This window comes from Oryctolagus cuniculus, chromosome 17 (genome assembly GCF_964237555.1).
Source record: "Oryctolagus cuniculus chromosome 17, mOryCun1.1, whole genome shotgun sequence".
Lineage (NCBI taxonomy): Eukaryota > Metazoa > Chordata > Mammalia > Lagomorpha > Leporidae > Oryctolagus > Oryctolagus cuniculus.
In genome coordinates, this window is record NC_091448.1 from 21,945,227 (window position 1) to 21,966,993 (window position 21,767).

At 55.8% G+C, this 21,767-nt stretch overlaps 1 protein-coding gene and 1 long non-coding RNA gene across 3 annotated transcripts; one reads left to right on the forward strand and one right to left on the reverse strand.

Moving 5' to 3' along the window:
• The first annotated feature begins 8,561 nt into the window (after positions 1-8,561).
• On the forward strand, positions 8,562-18,221 carry CCR7 (C-C motif chemokine receptor 7). Of its 2 annotated transcripts, XM_002719359.5 has the most exons (3): positions 8,562-8,649; positions 13,766-13,815; positions 16,258-18,221. In XM_002719359.5, the coding sequence occupies exons 1-3, from the start codon at positions 8,640-8,642 to the stop codon at positions 17,332-17,334; spliced, it is 1,137 nt and encodes a 378-aa protein (XP_002719405.1). In that variant the 5' UTR covers positions 8,562-8,639; the 3' UTR covers positions 17,335-18,221. The 2 variants fall into 2 exon arrangements, with proteins under 2 accessions (XP_002719405.1, XP_017204690.1); XM_017349201.3 differs by lacking the exons at positions 8,562-8,649; positions 13,766-13,815 and adding an exon at positions 15,297-16,031.
• Positions 12,019-12,865, reverse strand: LOC138845951 (uncharacterized). The gene is made up of 2 exons (XR_011383268.1): positions 12,658-12,865; positions 12,019-12,272 (listed from the first exon to the last, which is right to left on the reverse strand). It is a non-coding gene; the product is annotated as an uncharacterized lncRNA (long non-coding RNA).
• Positions 18,222-21,767: the final 3,546 nt, after the last annotated feature.

Genomic DNA, 21,767 nt, shown 5'->3' on the forward strand with positions numbered 1-21,767 from the left:
CAACCTGGCCCAGCCCCAGCTGTTGTGACAACTTAGGGAATGCAGCAGCAGATGGAAGATTCTCTTTCTCCCCCCCCCACCCCCGCCATCTCAGTTGCCAGAGCTTAGGTGTCTTCATGCAACCTGATCATCTGACTTCAGTTGAGAAAAATGAGCCCAGAAAGGGAAGGACTCTCTCTGAGATCACACAGAGAGCCGCTGAAGCGAGAAGCTTAGTGCACTGTCACACACACTCCCCACCAAGAGTGCTCTCCATGGACGTGGGGAAAGGCAAGCTGTCTGCCTGCGTGTCTGTCTCTTCCAGCCCCGTGCAATCCCAGGCTCCCTTCCCCTGCTCCAGGTACAAGGTCACGCCACGGTTACCCTCGGTGAAACCACAGACAGCAGGAATGCCGCCTTCCCTTCACTTCTTCTGCACCTGAAGCTCCTTAGAGACCAGAATCCCCTCGTGCAAGTTAGGGCCAAAGCAAAGCAGAGTCGCTCCAGGTGTGCAAACAGAAGGAACGTGATGTAGGGGACCAGTGACCACCATGAGGAGACAGCTGAGGCAGACGAGGGGCAGCAAGGCCACCCGGAGATCACAGCCCCAGAAGGCTGCCACCATCCCTGGAGCTTGAAGGACACTGGGAGCAGAGGATATTGCCACGGCCCAGGGTGGACGCTGGAACCACGGAGAAGGTTGCTCATCCGTGCAGGCACCACAGAGCTAAGCCTGGCTGATGGATTCTGGGACCAAAGGTGTGTAGGCACTGCTGGGATGCCACAGAGGCAAAGAGAGGGAAGAAACAGGCTCACAAGGGAAAGAGATTCACATTGCAAGAGACACCCGAAGGAACTGGAAGGGCCATGCTAACAAGCAAAATAGACTCTAAGGCAAAAATTGCCTGCAGAGAAAAGAAGAACATTTTATGATCACAAGAAGGTCAATTCATCGGGAAGACGTAACAGTTATAAACATAAATGCGCCTATATAACACGGGCCACAAAATTGTCAGGACTGAAGGGAGGACATGGGATAAATACACAGTTCAGTGTTAGCAGTCAGAGAGCCCAGGAACATCCTTTCACTCGCAGACACAACCACGAGGCAGTAGATGGGCAAGGGAGTGGAAGACTTGTATTAGCCACGCTGAACACACGTGTCTACACGTGTTTGCTATGTACCGTCATGCTCCCCCCAACAGTGAGAGTGCGTTCTTCTGAGGTTCACACACAATCATCTCCAGGAGAGCTCATATTTTAAGGCAAAAAATGGATGTTAATAAAGTTTTAAAAACTGAGGTCAGATAAGGTATTTTCTCTCACCACAATCAATGACAGAAGGAAAATTTGAGGAATCCGCAAATACATGGAAATTGACCAGTATGTTCCCAAATAATCAGTAGTCAAAGAAGAACTCATAAGGGGAATTAGAAAACACTTTGCAATGAATGAAAATGAAAACACAACATGCCGAAACTCACGGGATACAGCCAACACAATGCTTATAGAGGGGTTAGTGGCTGTATTTTTAAAAAGAAAAAAGATATAAAATAAAGAACCTATCAACGTAAGAAAAAGAAGCACACACCAGGCCCAAATCAAGCAGAAAGAGGACTAGAATATAAATAAACAAATAAAGAATTACAAAATATACATAAATTATAAAGCCAAAAGTTGACTTGCCAAGAAGATCAATAAAACTAACAAATGTTTAACTAGACTTACCCTGACACCAAAACCACACAGACATCATAAGGAAAGAAAAAAAACCTATCAACCAATATCCCTAAATATAGGTACAAAGTCTTCAACATAATATTAACAACTAAATCCAGCAACATATTTAAAAACATTGTATACCATGACCAAGTAATCACAGAAGTTCGTTCTTTCTTTCTTTCTTTCTTTCTTTCTTTCTTTCTTTCTTTTTTTTACAGATTTATTTATTTACTTAAACATCAGAGTTACACACAGGGAGGAGAGGCAGAGAGAGAGAGAGAGAGAGAGAGAGAGAGAGAGAGAGAGAGAGAAGTCTTCCATCTGCTGGTTCACTTCCCAGTTGGCCACAACAGCCAGAACTGTGCGGATCTGAAGCAAGGAGCTAGAAGCTTCCTCCAGGTATTCCCACGTGGGTGAAGGGGTCCAAGGACTTGGGCCATCTTCTACTGCTTTCCCAGGCCAAAACAGAGAGCTGGATCGGAAGTGGAGCAGCTGGGACTCGAACCAGCGTCCATATGGGATGCTGGCACTGCAGGTGGCAGTTTTACCCGCTATGCCACAGCACCAGCCCCCTATCACAGGATTTTAAGGTTGATGCAACACACAAAAATCAATCCATGGAACACCATACTTAACAGCATAAAGAATGAGAAACATTCTATCATCTCAATGGACAAAGGAAAAAGCATTTGACAAAATTCAACAAACGATAGCTAGAGGGAAACATGCAAACGTCCATCTGTGTTAAACCCACAGTTAACAAGTGACTCCTGCCACTTCTGCTTAACACTGGACTGGATTTCCAGCCAGAGCAATCAGGCAGGAAAAGGAAACAAAAGACATCCAGGCTGAAAAGGAAGAAATAAAACTATCTCTGCTCCCCAGATGACATGATCTTATACTTAGAAAATCCTAAGGATTATACATGCACACACTCATATACATCATTACCCAATAAATGAGTTCAGCTAGGTCGCAAGCACAAAAATCAATTTTATTCCTATACACTAGCAATGAGCACCTGAAAATCAACGTAAGAAAACATTTCCACTTACAATACCATAAAAAAGAATAAAATACATAGCAATGAATTTGACCGAAGAAGTAAAATCATTGCATGCTGAAAATCACAGAACACTGAAGAAAACCTAAGCAGACAAAAATGCAATCTGTGTTCGTGGACCGGAAGACTTCCCAGTGCCGGGGCTGCGAGACTGCTTTAATCAGTCTGCAGATTCGACACAAACCCAAGCAGAATCCCAGCTGGCTTCATCACAGAAATTGACAAACTGGTCCCAAAATTCATATGCAAATAAAGAGACTCAGATTAGCCAAAACTATCCTAAAAGAGAACAATAGAAGCAGAGCAGGCACATGTTCCACTTTCAAATTTTACTCCTGAGACCTGGTGAGCCTGGCATAGGACAGATGTGTAGTCTGACGGGGCAGAACTGAGTCTGGAAAGGAACCATTACATGTGGGATCAGTTAATTTCTGACAAGGACGTCAAGCAAGTTCAATAGGGGAAACAATAGTCTTTTCCACAAATGCTGGAAAAATTAGATATTTGCACCCAAAAAAATGAAATTGGAGCCCTACCTCACACCATATACAAAAATTAGCAAAGAAAGAATTAGAATTAAATGTCAGAGCTAAAACTATAAAAGTCTTAGAAGAAAACATAGGTATAAATCTTCATAAACTTGGTGCTGACATTGTGGCATAGTGAGTAGAGCCACAGCCTGCAACACTGGCATCCCATATAGGCACAAGTTCAAGTCCCAGCTGCTCCACTTCCTATCCAGATCCCTGCTAATGCGACTGGGAAAGCAACAGAAGATGGCCCAAGTGCTTGGGTTCCTGCACCCACATAGGAGATCCAGAAGAAGCTCTTGGCTCCTGGCTTCCATCTGGCCCAGCCCTGGCTGTTGCAGCCGTTTGGGGAATGAACCAGCTGATGGTAGACGACGACGATGACTCCTCCTCCTCCTCCTCTTCTTCTTCTTCTCCTCCTCTGTGGGGAATCCCTCAGGAATCTCAAAAACAGTCACGGATCACTGCTTACCAGAAAAGGAGATGAACTGTGGAAACCCAGTAAAACATTGAGTTAAGAAGTTACCACTAGCCACAAAATAAAAGTAAAGTGGAGTTATAAGTCAGGAGCTGAGGCAATGCCTAACGGCTGTTAGGGAGACACTCCTAACCATACCAAGCAGACATCTCTGGTCAGTCCAATAACGGTGCACTATGGGCAATACCCTCTTACCCGTGCTGACTGGATCATTCAAACATAAGCAAAGAGGAACCAGCATTGATTGGACAAGTAGGAGGATGGCAAGCTGGAGAACTGCCGAAAATGAGGATAAAAAGGGAGCCCTTGCACCACTCTTCCTCCTCTCGGGGATCATGGCCCGGTGTGTGTGAACCTCTGGATCTCCACACATCCGGAGCTGAAGTGGCAGCCCGCTACTCTGCACGGAGCAGGTAGCAGCACAAGCCGACCTGCAGAGCTGTCCCTGAGCTGTAACTCCACTGTGTGTGTGTGTGTGTGTGTGTGCGTGGCCCAGTGCAAGCAAACCTCTGGATCTCCTCGCATTTGGAGTCAAAGAGCCAGCCTGCAGGCTTCTGCTATGCAGCACAAGGCGACGACGGGGTCAAGAGGCCAGTGGGGCTGCTGTGTTGCTGTCCTGCCGCTGTGTCTGACCAGCCAGGATGCCGCCTCACCAACTGGCCTGGAGTCCTTACCAGCCTGCTCCCACACCTGACCCCGAAGCCGGACCAGGCCTCTCAGCAGGGGACCTCTCCAACTTCTCGCCTGGCCGTCCGCCTGGGAACTTTGAGCCTACTGCCCAGAGTGACAGCCTTCCCACGACTTTCTGCCTGTAAGTGACTGATCCGAGATCCGTCTCTGCCGAGACATGGAGCTCTGAACCCTGAACACTGACACTGTTTTTCGTGACCGTGATACGAGCCTTGAAAATGCAGCTTTTACAAATAGTGTTAGTCATGTGTAATATAACTATGCTTTGACCCTATGTTTTGACCCTATGCAAGGTATCTGTAAATCATGCTGGAGACCTTGATGTACATATACTATGATAATTAGATAGTATTTAAAATTACTTTAACACTGTTTTCTGTGATCTATGGATTAATGAATAAGTTCAAGTAGTATTATCGATATTGAGTCCTCTAGTCATTAAGGAAATAGTGTTACTCTGATAAGTATTATAGTAAGTAAGTTAAGTAGATGATAAGTAGTTATGTTAAGCTAAGTGATTCAGTAAGTGTGTTAAGTTAGCTATAAGCTATGATAAGTGATATTATTGACATTATTGATAGTGATATCAGTGATATTGATAAGTGTGTTAAGTAATTATGTTGTTAGGTGATTAAGCTAAGTAGTTACATTAAGCTAAGTAGCTAAGTAGTTAAGTCATGATTAAGTAGTGATGTTAAGTTTATTAAGTGTATTAAATAGTATAGATTGATAAGTATATTGATACTGATAAGTGTACTGACCTCAATGAGCATGCTGATGAGTAGTATGATTAAAAAAAAAAAAAAAAAAAAAAAAAAAACCCTGGTGTGTAAGCAATAAAATCTCTCATTGGAAAGTCAGTCTTGGGTCCTGGTGTTCCTTTTCCCCGTGACTGACAAGTCGTACGTCACACTTGCTACTGTCGAGCTGCGTGACAGTAGGTGCTCGCGACATCCTCCTCCTCTCTGTAACTCTGCTTTTCAAATGAATAAAATGAATCTTTAAAATAATCTTCATGGGCCAGCGCAGTGGCTCACTAGGCTAATCCTCCGCCTGCAGCGCCGGCACACCAGGTTCTAGCCCCGGTCGGGGCGCCGGATTCTGTCCTGGTTGCCCCTCTTCCAGGACAGCTCTCTGCTGTAGCCCAGGAGTGCAGTGGAGGATGGCCCAAGTCCTTGGGCCCTGCACCCCATGGGAGACCAGGAGAAGCACCTGGCTCCTGGCTTTGGATCAGTGCAGTGCGCCGGCCGCAGCACGCCAGCCACAGCGGCCATTGGAGGGTGAACCAAAGGCAAAGGAAGACCTTTCTCTCTGTCTCTCTCTTTCACTGTCCACTCTGCCTGTCAAAAATAAAATAATAATAATCTTCATGAATTTGAATTCAGTGATGATTTCAATATGACACTAAGAACGTAAGAGACAAAAGGAAAATAATTGGACTTCAAAATATAAAATGTGCTTCAAAGGCCACCATCTAGAAAGCAAAAAGACAACCCAGAGAATGGGAGAAGCTATTTATAAATATGTATAGGATAAAGGACTTGTATGCAGAATACATAAAGAACTCTTAAACAACGAAATACAATTTTTTTAATGGGGAAAGAATTCAAATAGACACTTCTCCAAACAAAATATTCAAATGATCACCAGTAGCACTAGAAAAATGCAAATGAGAACCCCTTGAGTTAACTTCACAGCCATTGGGGTGGCCAGAACCTAAAAGACGCACAATAACAAGCTTTTTGAGGATGTGGAACTCTTATATGAGCACACTGTGATGCAAGCGCAAATGGTGCGGCCACTTTGGGAAACAGGGTGACAATTCCTCAAAATGTCAAGCCTGTAGTTACCATCTGACCCAACGGTTCCACTTCTAGGCATATACCCAAGAGAGAAAAAAAAAAAGCATTAGTTAACACAAAAACTTGCAAACAAATATTCATAGCGGTATTACTCATAAGAGATAAAAAGTGAAAACAGCTCAAATGTCCAACTGATGATGGAAAACAGAACGGGGCACAGCCACACGTCAGGACGTTATTTGGCCGTGAGGAATGAAAGCCTGATACACACGACAATGTGGATGAACTTTGAAAACACACGAGTCAAAGAAGCCAGACCCAAAAGCCACATGTTGGGAAATGTCCAGAACAGGAAAGACAGTAGATCTGTGGTTTTCAGGGGCTGGAGTGGAAGAGAGATGATTGGGGGTTGTTGGGAGAAGGGAAAAGACAAATGTCCTAGCACTGATGATGGTGAGAATACACAGAAGCCATTGAAATGTACGCTTTCAGGCCGGCGCCGCAGCTCACTAGGCTAATCCTCCACCTAGCGGCGCCGGCACACCGGGTTCTAGTCCCGGTCGGGGCGCTGTATTCTTTCCAGGTTGCCCCTCTTCCAGGCCAGCTCTCTGCTGTGACCCGGGAAGGCAGTGGAGGATGGCCCAAGTGCTTGGGCCCTGCACCCCATGGGAGACCAGGAGAAGCACCTGGCTCCTGGCTTCGGATCAGCGCGGTGCACTGGCCGCAGCGCTCCAGCCGTGGCGGCCATTGGAGGGTGAACGGCAAAAGGAAAACCTTTCTCTCTGTCTCTCTCTCTCACTATCCACTCTGCCTGTCAAAAAAAAAAAAAAAAAAAAAAAGAAAGAAAGAAAGAAAGAAAGAAAAGAAAGAAATGTACGCTTTCAAAGGTGAACTTTATGGTATGCAAATTATATCGCAACAAAGCTGCCATTTAAAAGAAGAAGAAAAGAAAAAGAAAAGCCGTACATCTTGGCTTAACCCTGCCCTTCCACTTCCCATCAGCCATCAGGGCATCCCACTGGTCATACCTGCCCAGAAACCAGGAGGAACACCGTTTGGAAAAGATACACCCTGTGACCTCCAGAGCCCGCCAAGAACACGGCGAGTGATCACAGTTTCGTGGTGCCTTGGCATCCACTTTAAATGGTTTTAGTTATTTGCTTTTATCTATTTGGAAGGCAAAGAGGTAGAGACAGAGAGGGAGAGCTCTTCCATTCACTGGTTCACTCCCCAGGTGCCTGCGACGGGTGCGGCTGGGCCAGGCTGAAGCCAGGAGCTTTGAATTCAGTCCAGGGCTCCCACATGCGAGGCAGAGACCCAAGCGCTTGAGTCATCACTTGCTGCCACCCATGGTGCATGTTAGCAGGAAGCCAGAATGGGAAGCAGAGGCAGGACTCGAACCCGGAGACTCTAGGATAGATTGCAGGCAGCCCCAGCAGCCCCTGAACGTCCACCCCTGGCATCCACTTCACAATGTGTCTGAGGCTCTGCCCCCTCTACACAGTTTGCCACAGGCATGGTTCTCGCTGATGGCCACAGATGGAAACCTGGAAGCCTCGCTCCTGCCTGGCGGGCAGCTCCCCACTGCCCATCTTGGTTGAAAGAGACCGTTCAGACATTTATCCTTAAAGTGACCACTTCCCAGTCACAGCCTGGCCTCCGGGAACTAGCGCCTGCTTGTTTTAAACCCCACGAATCCTGAGCTCTCTGGACTCCATGCACGCGTCTGTGTGTGTGTGTGTGCGTGCGTGTGCATCCGAGCTGTGAAACCCACCCCAGGAGCTAAAAATACCCTACTCTTAAACGTTGACATCGCGGTGGTCTTGTTGAAGCCTCGCCTGAGACAGGTGATGTGGAGGCTGCGGAGGGGTCTCAGGGAGGTGACACAGGGGGACCCTCTCCCCTACCCAGTGGGGTCTGGGCCCCTGGTGACTCTCAGTGATCAGCTGAGCTGCTAATGAAATGAAAGGCTTCCATTGCAAACAGAGGGAAGGATGGGGCCACATCTCTCAGACTCCCCAGCACAACCTCGGGCCCTGGCATGTGACATCCATGCTAAGATCAAAAATTAGCCCCTCCTCCAGGCCAGACGCTGAGGGTGGGTGGGTGGGGCTCCCTGAATGTAAATGACCTCCTGATTCATGGTCCTGTGACCCTGGGTGGTGCTGTCACTCACTCACCTTGGGTCCCAGGAGGCCCTGAGGGCCCTGAGTGACAGCCTGAGGCTGGAGGGGAGGGGCGGGTGGGAGGGGCAGAGAAGAGGGTGGCTCCTCTCACAACTTAAAAGGGGCTCCTACCACTTCCTCTGCAGACAGGGCTGGCGGGAGGCCCCGGGCACAGCCTTCCTGTGTGGTTTCAGCTGTCCAGAGAGTGTCATGGACCTGGGTGAGTGAGTTTCCTGGGTGAGAGGGAGCAGCACCCGGGTCTGGGTCCCAGACTGACCCCAGGGGTTGGGGGTGGGGGGTGACGGCATGGGGGAGCCCCCCCACCCCAACCAGAGAACTGTGTTTGGTGGGAATGGAGAATGCCACTCTGCTGTCCCGGGGAGGGGAGCGCGCACCTACCCTTGGTGGCCTGGGGGAGGGGGCACCGCTGGCGGCAGGAGGTTCAGGGGGAAGGGGCAGCTTTCTGAGACGGTCTGGGCAGGTCTGGGCTGTGCGTTTGGCACAGGGCTGTTCTGGCTGGGGTGAGGCATGAGGCCCTCTGGGACCTGTGGGAACAGCTGTCATCAGGGAAATCCTCCGCGGAGTCCCACCTTTCTCCCTGCTCACCACCGGTTACAGACGCTCTCCCCTTGGGGTTCCAAGGTGCAGAGAATGGTCGTGTGAATGCCAGGCCTCCGGCACACAGAGGACCCCTCTGTATCCCATCTTGACGTGGATGGCAGGGGTCCCTGGGGAGCACGGAGGGGCTCCTGGGTGGTTCCCCCAGCTCCACACACCCCCCACCCCGCCTTTGTAAATCTCGGCAGCAGAGTCGGCACCGGCGCCGGAGCCCAAAGTCAAGTTCTTAGACGGCTCCCCTCACAAGGCAGCAAAGCCCGCAGTGGCCTCAAAGCCGCAGGGGTTGGCTTTAAAAAGTGAAGGTTCGCTGGGGCTGTCCTCACACCCCTCCCCGCCACACCACAGCCTCCTCACCTGGCTCTGCCCTGCTCAGCCGCCCTGAGCCGGGGTCAGGACCCCACAGGCGGCTGTGAGAGGTGAGGATGGCCGCTCCGCCCAGCCAATTCCTGGAAGACAAGGGCTGATTTTTTTTTTGAAAGGCAGAGAGAGAAAGAGAGCGCTCTCATCCCCTGGTTCATTCCCCGCTAAGGGGGACCAAAGCCAGGAGCCAGGAACACCATCCAGCTCTCCCACATGGGTGCCAGGGGCCCAAGCACTGGAGCACTCACCTGCTGCCTCCGGGGTGCACAGTAGCTGGGACCCGAGGGTAGCTGGGACTCCGATATTGGATGCAGGTGCCCCAGGCTAAGAGCTGAAGCTCTGCACCTTAACAGCCGCCCTCAGGGTCTGGCCCTTGTACGTCTGCATCCCCCGGATGCCGTGGGGATGTGAGTAGTGGGAAGTGCGTTTGGATGAATGAATGAAGGGATGAATGGTGTACAGGACTCCATGTCGATTCCGGTTGTTGAAAAGTCTCCCAATGCTTGCGGCCAGACGGCCAGTTCTCCAGCCCCCTTCCCAGACCTCTGTCCCCACTGACCACAATCTGGGGGTGCGGCCAGCCCTCCCTGGGAAACACCATCCCGGGGCAGCTTTGCCCACCCAAGCCCATGCCCAGCAAGCCACGTGACCCAGCACGGCTCAAGGGAAGCCAGAGCTGAGGGTGTCCCTAGACCCTGGCTTGGGGTACCAGGCTCTGGCCTCTGCTGTGGGTCCAGAGGGAGGAGGGGGCCAGATCTTGCGTCTTCATCAACTTGAGAGAGAGCTCCAACGGCCAAACCCAAAAACCCGGTTGAGGGGAAGCCGCCTTGCTCAAAACGGGCCCCGGGCCGTTGGGAGGGCGGGCGGGCAGGCGCGCCGCACAGGGCCTGCCCAGCAGCAGCGAGACGAGGGTGAGAAGGCACAGTTTCTGTGACACAAATTGAAAACTCCCGCACCGGGGCTGAGCTGGCCTCTTTCACGATCTGAATGAGCAGCCCCGGGGTGCCCTTCCCACCTTCAAGAAATGGGGCCCAGGGTCTCAAAATGCTCCAGAGCAGAGAGCCCAGGCGAACGGACCGGCGTCTCCCAGCCCAGCCACAGGCATGGCCAAGGGCCACGCTGAAGGCTCTCCAAGCCGGAGGACAGCTGTGCGCGCCTCTCTCCTCTGCAGTCAACTATCCCTGCTCAAGGAATTCCAGGTTGATCTGGAGGGAAGAGGAACGCTCAGCAGATGTGTGGCCCCAGGCAAGCGGCTCAGCCTCCCTGGACGGGAATGAAGACCACCAGGGTAGCTTGCAAGAGGCTCCGAGGGAATGATACCTAAGGACTAACGGCAGCACAGAAGAGGGGTTCGGGGCACAGCGCCCGGCCGCTGCAGCCGACACGGAGTCGACGGCTCTTGCTGTGTCTTGGTTTCTTCATGGAACTCCGTGAGGCCGAGATTACATCATCCGTGTGGACATCGGCGCCCGTGGAGCGAATGACCAGGAGCTGAGACTCCAAGATTCAACCAGGCCCCACCCAGCCCCGCCTGGCCTCTCACACACCTTCAAGGTCCTCGACCCCTTCCCTGCCTCTTCCCTCTTCCCCCCTCCCCTGCACAAAAGAGAGCCACGCTGTGTTGGCAGGTGAGAACCAAAGGCTTGGGGTGGCCCTTGGGGGCTGGCCTACGGGCAGCCATGTCTTCCTGGGCACAGGAACTCGGGGCTGGGGAAAAGCCTCCTTCCAAACCGGAAGCTGCTCAGCTTGGAGTCCCTGGAAATTTTTTCTTCGTGATGATCCTTCCCAGAAATGCGTGATCTCAAAAGCACCCAGCACCTAGATCAGCCACTCTTTAACCCCACCCCTACCCCGAAATTCCCGACCTCACTGGTCCACACCCAAGATGGGTTACCTTATGACTTTGTAACAGACAGGAGTGATCTGACCCAGTCCCCTCGGCCACACACCAGAATTTCCCCAAGTTCCCATTACGTGTCTTGAAAATGGCCCATTCTGGACCTGCCGGGCACCTGCACAGCCAGCGTCTCAGCACACCTGGACGGAGAAACCACCCGGCAGCCCCCGCGGTGGTGGCTCAGGGCCCGGCCGGGGCTCTGGAGGCAAAAGGGCTGCGCAGGGTAACACAGGAGCAGCTCCTGGCCTTTCTCCGGGCCTGTGCCCCGAGCTGAGGTTTCTCCTCCCCATCGACAGTCAAAGTGGCCTTTCTCCGGGGTAACTGAAAAGACCGTTCCGTGCTTCAAGAAACCTCAAGCCCTCAACGTCAAGATGAGTCAGAGGAGGGGGAGGCAGAGCACTGGACCCTGAAGAGAGCATGGGGAAGCGCTGATCCGTGGACTCCACGTGGGGGCTAATGGAGAGGCGAGAGCCGTGAGGCTGCACAGGGCCAGCCCCACCAGGACCACAAAAGCCCAGGCACGAGCCGGGGCGGGGGGAACAGCGGTAGGGCCGCGCCCAGAAACAGAAGTGCAGCCGGGAAGGCAGGCTGGCTCGCAGGGACCCTGGAGGGCCTCAGGGCCCCGCTAAGCCTTACACTCCGCCGTGCTTGGGGCCAGGAGGGCTTTGAGGGATTGCGGAGGAAGGCACGGTGGGGGTTGGCATCCAAGCTATGCATTTTTTTAAGATTTATTTAATTATTTGAAAGGCAGAGTTACAGAGGCAGAGGCAGAGCAAGAATGAGAGAGAGACAGAGAGAGAAAAGTCTTCTATCCGCTGGTTCATTCCCCAAATGGCCGCAACAGCCAGAGCTGCGCTGATCTAAAGCCAGGAGCCAGGAGCTTCTTCCAGGTCTCCTACGTGGATGCGGGGGCCCAAGGATCTGGGTCATCTTCCACTGTTTTCCCAGGCCATAGTAGAGAGCTGGACCTGAAGTGGAGCAGCCAGGACTTGAATCGGTGCCCATATGGGTTGCCGACACGGCAGGCGGTGGCTTTACCCACTATGCCACAATGCCGGCCCCGCAAGCTATGCTTTAGAAACTCATGTCCAGCAGCAGCGTGCAGGACAATCTGCTCGAGGTGGCCTGATGTCATTGTCTGTGCTTCCTTCCCCCTTAGAAACTCCTTAGTCCGGAATCTCCCAGCTCCAGCACTCCACCAGAGCGCATTAGCCCACTGCAACCTGGGTGTCATGCAGCTAACCTTCCAGCAGGTGGTGCTGTGGCCAAGGACACCGAAGCACCAGGCACATGCAGCTTCCCCAGCCCCTAGAAGATGCCCCAAACAGGGGCCCACGCATTTCCCATCCTTACCTAGACTGGAGATGCAGGGGGAGGACCGCAAGTCTTGCCTCGGCGTTCACGTGTGGCTTCACAATGACTTCACAGTGACCCTCTGCGGGCCAGGCTCTGGCTAGGAACTGAAGGTCCAGGCAGGGGAGGGTCCCTGTGGTGCTCCCAGGTGGTAGGTGAGCTGCGGCTTCCACAGCAGGCCCTCTGCCAAGTGTTCTCTCCGCTCAGCCTCGGGAGGAGATGGGTTGCAGGTCGGCCCAAGGCTCAACCACAAAACAGAACTGAGCAGCTGTCCAGGCCTTGTGCTACCCTGGGGTCTCCACCTGGACCCCACGAGAGCCGCTGACTTCCAGCACGTGTCCTTTTCCAACGCTGTCCCTGCTCCCCCTCCCACCCGCCCTCAAAGGCCTTGGACCAAGGAGAGAAAATATATACGCGCACTTCAGTTCTGCACAGGAGAGCGAAGCCGTTGTGTCGGGGAATCATGTCTGCTCCGCACCTGCCACAGGGCGGCTCCCTCAGGGTTCTCTCGGGCCACCCCCACTCATCAGTGCACACCTCCTGGGCGCCTGCTCCATCCTGGGCTTGCAGGAGATGAAGAGGAAGAGGTCGCTGCCCCCCACAGGCAGGCTAAGGGGTGACTGGGGAGCCAACAGTCAGCTGCAGGAGGGTGCTGGGCCCTGTGTGTCCTGGAGCACTCGTCCGTTCACTGCTCCACGGAGATTCCATTCTCAGTCTGCCCCCGCGGGAGACCTCAGCTCCGTCCTCATCCCCCCCACTCCCGGGGCCTCGCCTCCTCTTCCTGCAGCACATGGAGTGGGGGCTGGGGGGCTCTCGACCCACAGGTCAGGGTCTCCAGGGGTGCTCAGGGCCAGAGTGGACTTCCCAGCTTCACAGGAAGCCCGGATGGACCACGATGGGCGTGGGGAGGCCCGGGATGGAAGCCGGGCAGCGGGCCAGGTGTTCAAAGGCGCAATCTGGTTCTGATGTTCTCTCTGGGCCCACGCGGGGGCCTGGAGTGGGGGCAAAGGCTCCCAGCAGCACCGCGCCCACCCCTCCCGCCGCTCCCCTTAACAACAAAGATTTGCAGCTGCCAAGCCCTGACTTCTGCTCGTCTTGTCTCCCACAGGGAAGCCGATGAAAAGCCTGCTGGTCGTGGCACTCCTTGTGGTCTTCCAGGTGAGGATTCCCACCTGGGGAGCTCTCTGCCTCCCCAAACCACACTCCGCCAAGCCAGAGGGTGCAGGAGCCGGGGGAAAGAGGCCCGGACGCCCACCCACCTGCTGCCTGTGCCGCCCTCCGGCTGGGCAGTGGCCCTGGAGAGGCACAGATGCTTCCTGGACGTCCGTGACTCCATCAAATTAAAACCTGGGGCGGGGGGAGACAGCTGTTCTCCACCCTGCCCTCTCCATTGCCAATCACCCCAGGAGTCAGCAATGTGGAGTCCGCCTGAGTTCCCAGAGAACTTGAGAAAGCAAAGGCTGGGCGGGGACCAGGTTTTGCACACAAGCGCACACATGCACACGTGTGCAGTTCCACATGTGAGGTGAACACAGATGACCTGGTTCCCATGCTATCGCCCCAAGAAGTCCCCCTCGCAAACTTCTACCACAGGCTCCCCTGGCAGGCTTTGTGAATCAGAGCCCCCGCGTCCGGCCTCCCTGTGGGATGAGGACAGGCTGGGGCCGGGGGATGCAGGGCTGGGGTTGGAGCAGGCAGGCGTTTTTGGAGGCCTGCATGCTGCGGGAGCAAAACCTCCAGCGTTCCAGGTTCAGGTTTTAGTCCCAGAAGTGGGGACGAGGAGGTGCGCCCCGGCCAGGGCTCTGATTAGAAGGAGCTGCACGGTTCCCTGTGTGGCCGGGGTGGGATGCGGGCGGCCAGGCCGGAGTCACAGGGGCGCACTTCAGAATCTGGCTCTTGCCCAGGTCCGGAGGCCAGGGGGCCAGCTCTCCAGGAGCTCAAGCCAGAGGCAGGCCCCACGCTGGGCACTGTTCCCAAAACCCCATCCCAGAGGCCCCCCACAGCTTGGGCTACAGCCCACAGCCTGGCCCCTCCCTCCTACCCCTCCACCCCCACCCCTGTCTCCAGTTCTCCGAGGGGCTGGGGTTGTGCGCTGGCGCTGGCTGGCGTGGAGGCTGGAAAGTCAGGGCGGGGAGGGGGCCAGCTGTGGCTCATTCTCCTCTTTCACTTGGGGGAGGGGGCGGGCAGGATGTGGTGGGGCTGTGGGCTGCAGAAGTTTCAAGGCGGGAGGGGGTAGAGCAGGAGCAAGGTGGGAGGAGGAGGCCAGAGCCAGCCCTGGGGGGCCGGGAGCACTCTTCCCGAGGCCCTCTGTCCAGCACCCCCAGGCTGAGGTGCCCAGCCTCCACCAGCGGCTCCCAGGCCTAATAGGGAAAAGGGGGGTGGACGTCACTTCGTCCTCACCCGTCCCCAAGCAGGGCTCAGGGTGTGGTGGAGCTGCTGAGAGTCCAGTTCCCCCGGAGCTTCTCAAGGGGTCTTCCTGCCCCACACACAGCAGCAGGGGCCCCAGTGGGCGGCCGAGGGCCTCCTCTCTCATTGATAGAAATCGCAGCAGGCTGCTGAACCCCGCCCCCACAGACAGGCTAAAAACAGCTCCGGCAGCTGAGCCCGCTGATTGGGATCTGCCGGAAGAGACCGGAAGAGACGTGAGGCAGGCAGGCCCAGGGGGCGGGAGCGCAGAGGGAGAGTGGGAGAAGGCGGCCCACTTCCTCCCGGGGCCACAGCTGCGAGGAGTGCCCCACGCCCCACGCCCCACGCCCCACTCCCCGGCATCGCGAGCCTGAAGTCACTTGCCACCCGTGATCACAGCGCTCTGGCCCACGCCGGGACAGCACTGCTTTGGCATCCTCCAGGGGGTCCCCACCCCCCACAAGATGCTCCAAACAGAGTCCCATGTGTTTCCTTCCCTACTCAGGCCAGAGCGGTGACGGGCAGCAGGAGTGCTTCTAAGTCTGGCCTTGGTGTTGGTGACTGATCCCCCGTGGGCCAGGCTGTGGCTGGGAACTGGGCGGGGGGGCGGGGCTCTCTTCTCCTTCCGCCTTGTTCCCATGGTGGATTTTCCCTCAAAAGCTAAGGTACTTTTAGACCCCCTGGGAGGCTCTGCCAGATTGTAAGGGGGAAAAGACACAACTTCCTACTCTCATGGGGTTTCCAGAGGGCAGCGTCAAACCCCCGGAGAGCCGGCACAGGGCCAGCACCCGGGCTGGGCACCTCACACCAGCTCCCAAAAGGAGCTCGGACTCGTCTCCGTTTCTCACCTGAGAACACGGAGGCTCAAAGGGAGTCGGGGCGCTTCACCAGCCACAGGCTCAGCCACCGAGTCCCTCAGCCCCTTGCCACTGATCGGTAGAATCCCACAACGTACCCTGTCACAAGAGGTAAGCCCAAGGCATGCTGGGACTGGCGAAGCAGTGATTTCAAACCAGAGAACCACCTGGAAAGTTCAGATCCCTGGGCCCCAGCCCCTGAGGCTCTGGCTCAGCAGGTGTCCAGCACAGGGCGCCATTTGTCTCCCGGGTGAGGCTGATGTGGCTGGCGGCGGGACATCCTTGCTCTCGGCTGGACTTGGCCCCGCCCAGCAGCTTGTCTCCCCCTCCCCCGCAGGTGTGCCTGTGCCAGGACGAGGTGACAGATGACTACATCGGGGACAACACCACGGTGGACTACTCGCTCTTCGAGTACGTGTGCTTCAAGAAGGATGTGCGGAACTTTAAGGCCTGGTTCCTCCCCGTCATGTACTCGGCCATCTGCTTCGTGGGGCTGCTGGGCAACGGGCTGGTGGTGTTGACCTACATCTACTTCAAGAGGCTCAAGACCATGACCGACACCTACCTGCTCAACCTGGCCGTGGCCGACATCCTCTTCCTCCTGACGCTTCCCTTCTGGGCCTACAGCGCGGCCAAGTCCTGGATCTTCGGCGTCCACTTTTGCAAGCTCCTCTTCGGGATCTACAAGGTCAGCTTCTTCAGCGGCATGCTCCTGCTCCTGTGCATCAGCATCGACCGCTACGTGGCCATCGTGCAGGCCGTCTCGGCCCACCGCCACCGGGCCCGCGTGCTGCTCATCAGCAAGCTCTCCTGTGTGGCCATCTGGCTGCTGGCCGTGCTGCTGTCCACCCCGGAGCTGCTCTACAGTGGCCTTCAGAAGAGCAGCAGCGAGCAGGCCCTGCGGTGCTCCCTCATCACCCAGAACGTGGAGGCCTTGATCGTCATCCAGGTGGCCCAGATGGTGATCGGCTTCCTGGTGCCCCTGCTGGTCATGAGCTCCTGCTACCTCGTCATCATCCACACCCTGCTGCAGGCACGCAACTTCGAGCGCAACAAGGCCATCAAGGTGATCATCGCCGTGGTGGTGGTCTTCACGGTCTTCCAGCTGCCCTACAACGGGGTGGTCCTGGCCCAGACGGTGGCCAATTTCAACACCACCAGCAGCAACTGTGAGCTAAGCAAGCAGCTCAACATCGCCTACGATGTCACCTACAGCCTGGCCTGCTTCCGCTGCTGCGTCAACCCTTTCCTGTACGCCTTCATCGGCGTCAAGTTCCGCAACGACCTCTTCAAGCTCTTCAAGGAACTGGGCTGTCTCAGCCAGGAGCGGCTCCGGCAGTGGTCTTCCTGCCGGCACACCCGGCGGGCCTCGATGAGTGTGGAGGCTGAGACCACCACCACCTTCTCCCCGTAGGCGGCTCCTCTGCCTGGACCAGAGACACTCCCCCTCCCCTGGGACCCCCTGCAGTGGGGACCAGGAACAGACGCAAGGACCCACCTGGAAGCTGCTGAGGGCAAAGCAGTTCTGGCCATGACCCCAGAGCAGAAACCTGTGCCCCCAGGAAGACGGCTGACTCCCAACCCTAGCTACCTCGAACCAAGGCTGCGAAGAGAAGTGGCTGATGGACCTATGCCGGAACCAGCGAGGCTGTTGTGCCCTAAACAGAAGGCAGGAGTGAATGTCACGCAGCTACACACACCTGCAGGGGACGGGACTGGCGCGTGCTGCGGTAGTGGACCTGGGCCTGTGAGTCCTCCGAATGACTTGGAAAGAGGCTGCCCCAGACATTCCAGGGCCAAGGCCAGGTCTTCCAGAAAACCAGGCCTTGTCTCCGAGACCACTATGGTGGTAGGGAGACCTCCTGGCCTGGGGCGGGAAGTAGGGTGTGAGCCGGTGAGATGAACTCTCTCTGAATCCCTCCCTCCATCTCTCTTGCCCCACTGTCATCTATGCCAGCCGGACTGGCAGCCCCCAGGCTTCCCAGGAGCACACCCTGCCTCCGGGCGCCACCTGCCGGGGAGGGGAGGGGTCTCCTGGGGGCCTGACCTCGATTCCTCGATTCTACCCAGGGCTCTGGAGGCAGGTCCTGGCCGTGCAGGGGTGAGGGAGGCGAGGGCAGGGAGAAAGCTCGGGGACAGTGGAGGGTGACCGCCGGCCGCCAGGGGCCAGCGAGCGTCCTGTTTGTTCTTTGTCACAGAAACAGAGAATCTCTCGCCTCTGTTCTTTCAGCTCATGAAGAGAGCACGTTTTCCTCACAAATAAAAGCTTTCCCTTTTCCTTTAAAAGAAAAGGGGTGCAAACCGTCTGGGGTGAATGGCAAATAAGTGCAGTCTTGCTTGGCGATCGCCACGCCCTGCCTGACCTCAAGGACCCTGCTCTCCTGCCTCTCCGGTCTCCACCTCTCAGAGATGCACGGAGCACAGGTCACTGAGCCACCGGCAGCCTGTCCAATGACACGGGCCCAAGAGGAGGAGAGGTGGAGGGAGGGCGAGGTCAGGGCGTCGGGCTTGCGAAGGCTCTTCCAGGGCGCATGCCAACCAGAGACCCCCCTCTGAGCAGGGCTGCGGGCGGCCCGGTCCCCTCCACGGCCAGAAGCGCTGTCGGCTCTCAGCAGTGCCAGCACGCTGCTCTGGCTTGGTCTGTGGCCGTCCCCGCAGACCTCCCCGCGGGCCCAGAGAGCACGGTGCATGCTGGGGGAAGGAGTCCAGGGTGGAGGCCTTTGCTGGGTGCTCGAGAGCCCTCCGCGGTGTGTGTCCTGGTCCGTTCCTGCCATTGTTACACAAGATCACAGACTGGACCATTCACAAACAAGAGAAACTTCTCTCACGGTTGTGGGTGCCAGGAAGTATGAGATCAGGGCATCTGCCACTGCCGGGCCCGGGGAGAGGCTGCTGGCCGTTGGCTTCCAAGACTGCACTTTCTTCCTCTGGAGGGGACCAACGCCAAGGCCAAGTCCTCACAGGCTGGGAGGGCTTAGCTCATTGCTGCCAGCCCTTCCATTAAGGGCATTCATTCCATTCGCAAAGACAGAGGTTCCATTTCTATTTCTCTTTCTTTCTTTCTTTCTTCCTTTCTTTCTTTCTTTCTTTCTTTCTTTCTTTCTTTCTTTCTTTCTTTCTTTCTTTCTTTTTAAGATTTATATATTTACTTATGTGAAAGAGTTACAGGTGGAGATGGAAGGACAATGAGAGAGAGAGGTCTTCTATCCGCTGGTTCACTCCCCTAACAGCCGCAACTGAGCCAGGCCAAAGCCAGGAGCCTGGAGCTTCATCTGGGTCTCCCTTGTGGTTGGCAGGGGCCCAGGCACTGGGGACATCTTCCGCTGCTTTTAGCAGGCCATTAGCTGGGAGCTGGATCAGAAGTGCAGCAGCAGGGAAACAAACCGGTGCCCACAGGGGACGCCAGCGTCGCAGGAGGTGGCTTTACCTGCTGTGCCACAACGCGGGGCCCCCAGGCTCCACTTCTACTACTGTCGCCTTGGGGTTTAAGTACCAACATGTGACTTCTGGGAGGACACATACTCGCACACGCCACAGCAGTGTGGTTGCCCACTGTGGAGGGACCGGCAGAGAGGAGCAGACGCTGCGGGGGGTCTGTGTTGCTGGTGCCCACCCACAGGTCCCCCGACTTCTCCCAGTCAGGGAGGTCGGTCCAACCCGTGACGCATGGGTGCTGCCAGATGGGGGCCCAGCGCGCCAGCAGCTCAGACCCCCGGGGAGGGGCAAGCCATGATTCCATCCATTTTCCCAAGCGCCAGGAGCCTCGTGGAAAATGCAGCCTGCCTGGTAATGACGCTCTTTCTCTCATCTTGCAACCACACGCTCGGCGGGGTGCAGTGGGCCGGAAGGGCTTTAACGCGATTTGTCAGCTGGCCTCCGAGCTGGAAACAAGTGCCCCGGGAGGACTGAGCCTGGCACGGGTGTGCCATCGGCGTTCACAGTGAGGGCATTAAACATTGAGAGGTGCAGCTGCAGCCTTGTGCGGGCGTCCCCGGTGGGGGGGGGGAGCCTGCCCCAGGCCCGCGTGGGCGGGTGCGTCCTAACGAGCCTACAACGGGAAGACAGCCCTGGCTCTCTGAAGGCAAGGAATGCTACAGAGCGGTCAAGGGAAGGAAGCCAGGCCAACCGCGCAAACACGCCCCCCCTCCCCCGCTGCGGATACATTTTTCTAGAATAACTAGACATCGCCAAATATTTACAGAGGGAACAAAAGCCCCAACGAGGTTAATTCTCCAAACTGCTATGTCTCAAGTTCTCATCACAGCTTGCTGCTGGCCCACTCCCTGCTCCGTGCCCAAGGCGGCTCTCAGGCGCTTACCTACGCGATTCTCTCTCTTCTCTCTCGCTTTCTCGTCCACTTCATACAACTGCCCCCTCTCCCCAGGTCCCCAGCCCCCACGGCCCTTCCACTGCCTCCCACACCTTCTCCTTGCTGCAGCCCCAGTCCAGCCCAAGGCGTCGCCCAGCCAGGGATCTGGGGGCACCACAGGCTCTCAGAGCCCGCAGGGACCTCACGGAGCCCTGGGCCAAGCTCCAAGCCTCACTAGATGGAGGAACAACAGCCTTGCCTGCCCAGAGACACCACAGAGTGGGCAGATCGGATAAACTCGCTCTGGGAGACGCAGGGTCTGGCAGCGCTGTGGGAGGGGGGGCAGCCCTGGAGCTCTGCCACTGTGGGTCCGTCTCTACCGCTCCCAGCTGTGTGACCTTCAGCAGTTGCTCAACTGCTCTGAATCTCAGATTTCTCAGCTACAGACTGGAGAGGATTTGGGGTAAACACTTAGCTCAGTGCCCGGAAGGTTGAATGTGGCGGTGAGGAGCGTTAACCCCGCAGCCAGACTGCCTGGTTTGAACCCCACCTCCAGCCCAGGTGGGCTGGGAACTGGGGTTCTCTGTGCCTCAGTTTCCCAATCTATGCAATGGGGATATGGATAGTACCCACCTCCTAGGGCTGTTGTGAGGAGGAAGTTAGTCCAGACAGTGCTGCGGGCCCTGTCATCATCCCAGAGATGCCTAAGAAATGGTAGAGGGGAGAGCCGCTCACCGCACAGAAATAAAATTCAACTCCTGAGCCCCCTCTCCATACCCACATTTCTGAATCAAGCTGGAGAGCGGCTGTGCAATGAGGTGGTCTGGCCCCCCAGTGGAGAGGCTTGGAACAAGAAAGACCTCGCCTCCCAGGAGCCCTTGGCAAGGCCAGAGCCCCATTTCCCGGGCTCCCACCCCCGACCTGCCCCACCCCCTGGGACGTCCCTCGCACACCCCGCATCCCTGCCTGACTCACCTCTGCAGGCACCATCCCTCTTGTCCTACAGCTGTTTTTTTTTGTTTGTTTGTTTGTTTGTTTGTTTTGACAGGCAGAGTGGACAGTGAGAGAGAGAGAGACAGAGAGAAAGGTCTTCCTTTTTGCCGTTGGTTCACCCTCCAATGGCCGCCGCTGGCCCGCTTCGTCTGGCGCACCGTGCTGATCCGATGGCAGGAGCCAGGTGCTTCTCCTGGTCTCCCATGGGGTGCAGGGCCCAGCGCCAGGTACTTGGGCCATCCTCCACTACACTCCCTGGCCACAGCAGAGAGCTGGCCTGGAAGAGAGGCAACCGGGACAGAATCCAGCACCCCGACCGGGACTAGAACCTGGTGTGCCGGCGCAGCAAGGTGGAGGATTAGCCTAGTGAGCCACGGCGCCGGCCAGACAGCCGGGTTCTTAAGGAGGATCTCCCCTCGCCCCTTACAACAGCTTCTGCCCTGGCCATTGAGTCAGGGAGAACGAATGAGACACAAAAGAAATACGGCTGCGGGTGCAAAGAACTCAGGCACCTGATCTTGGTCAGAAAGGAAGACGGCGCCTTC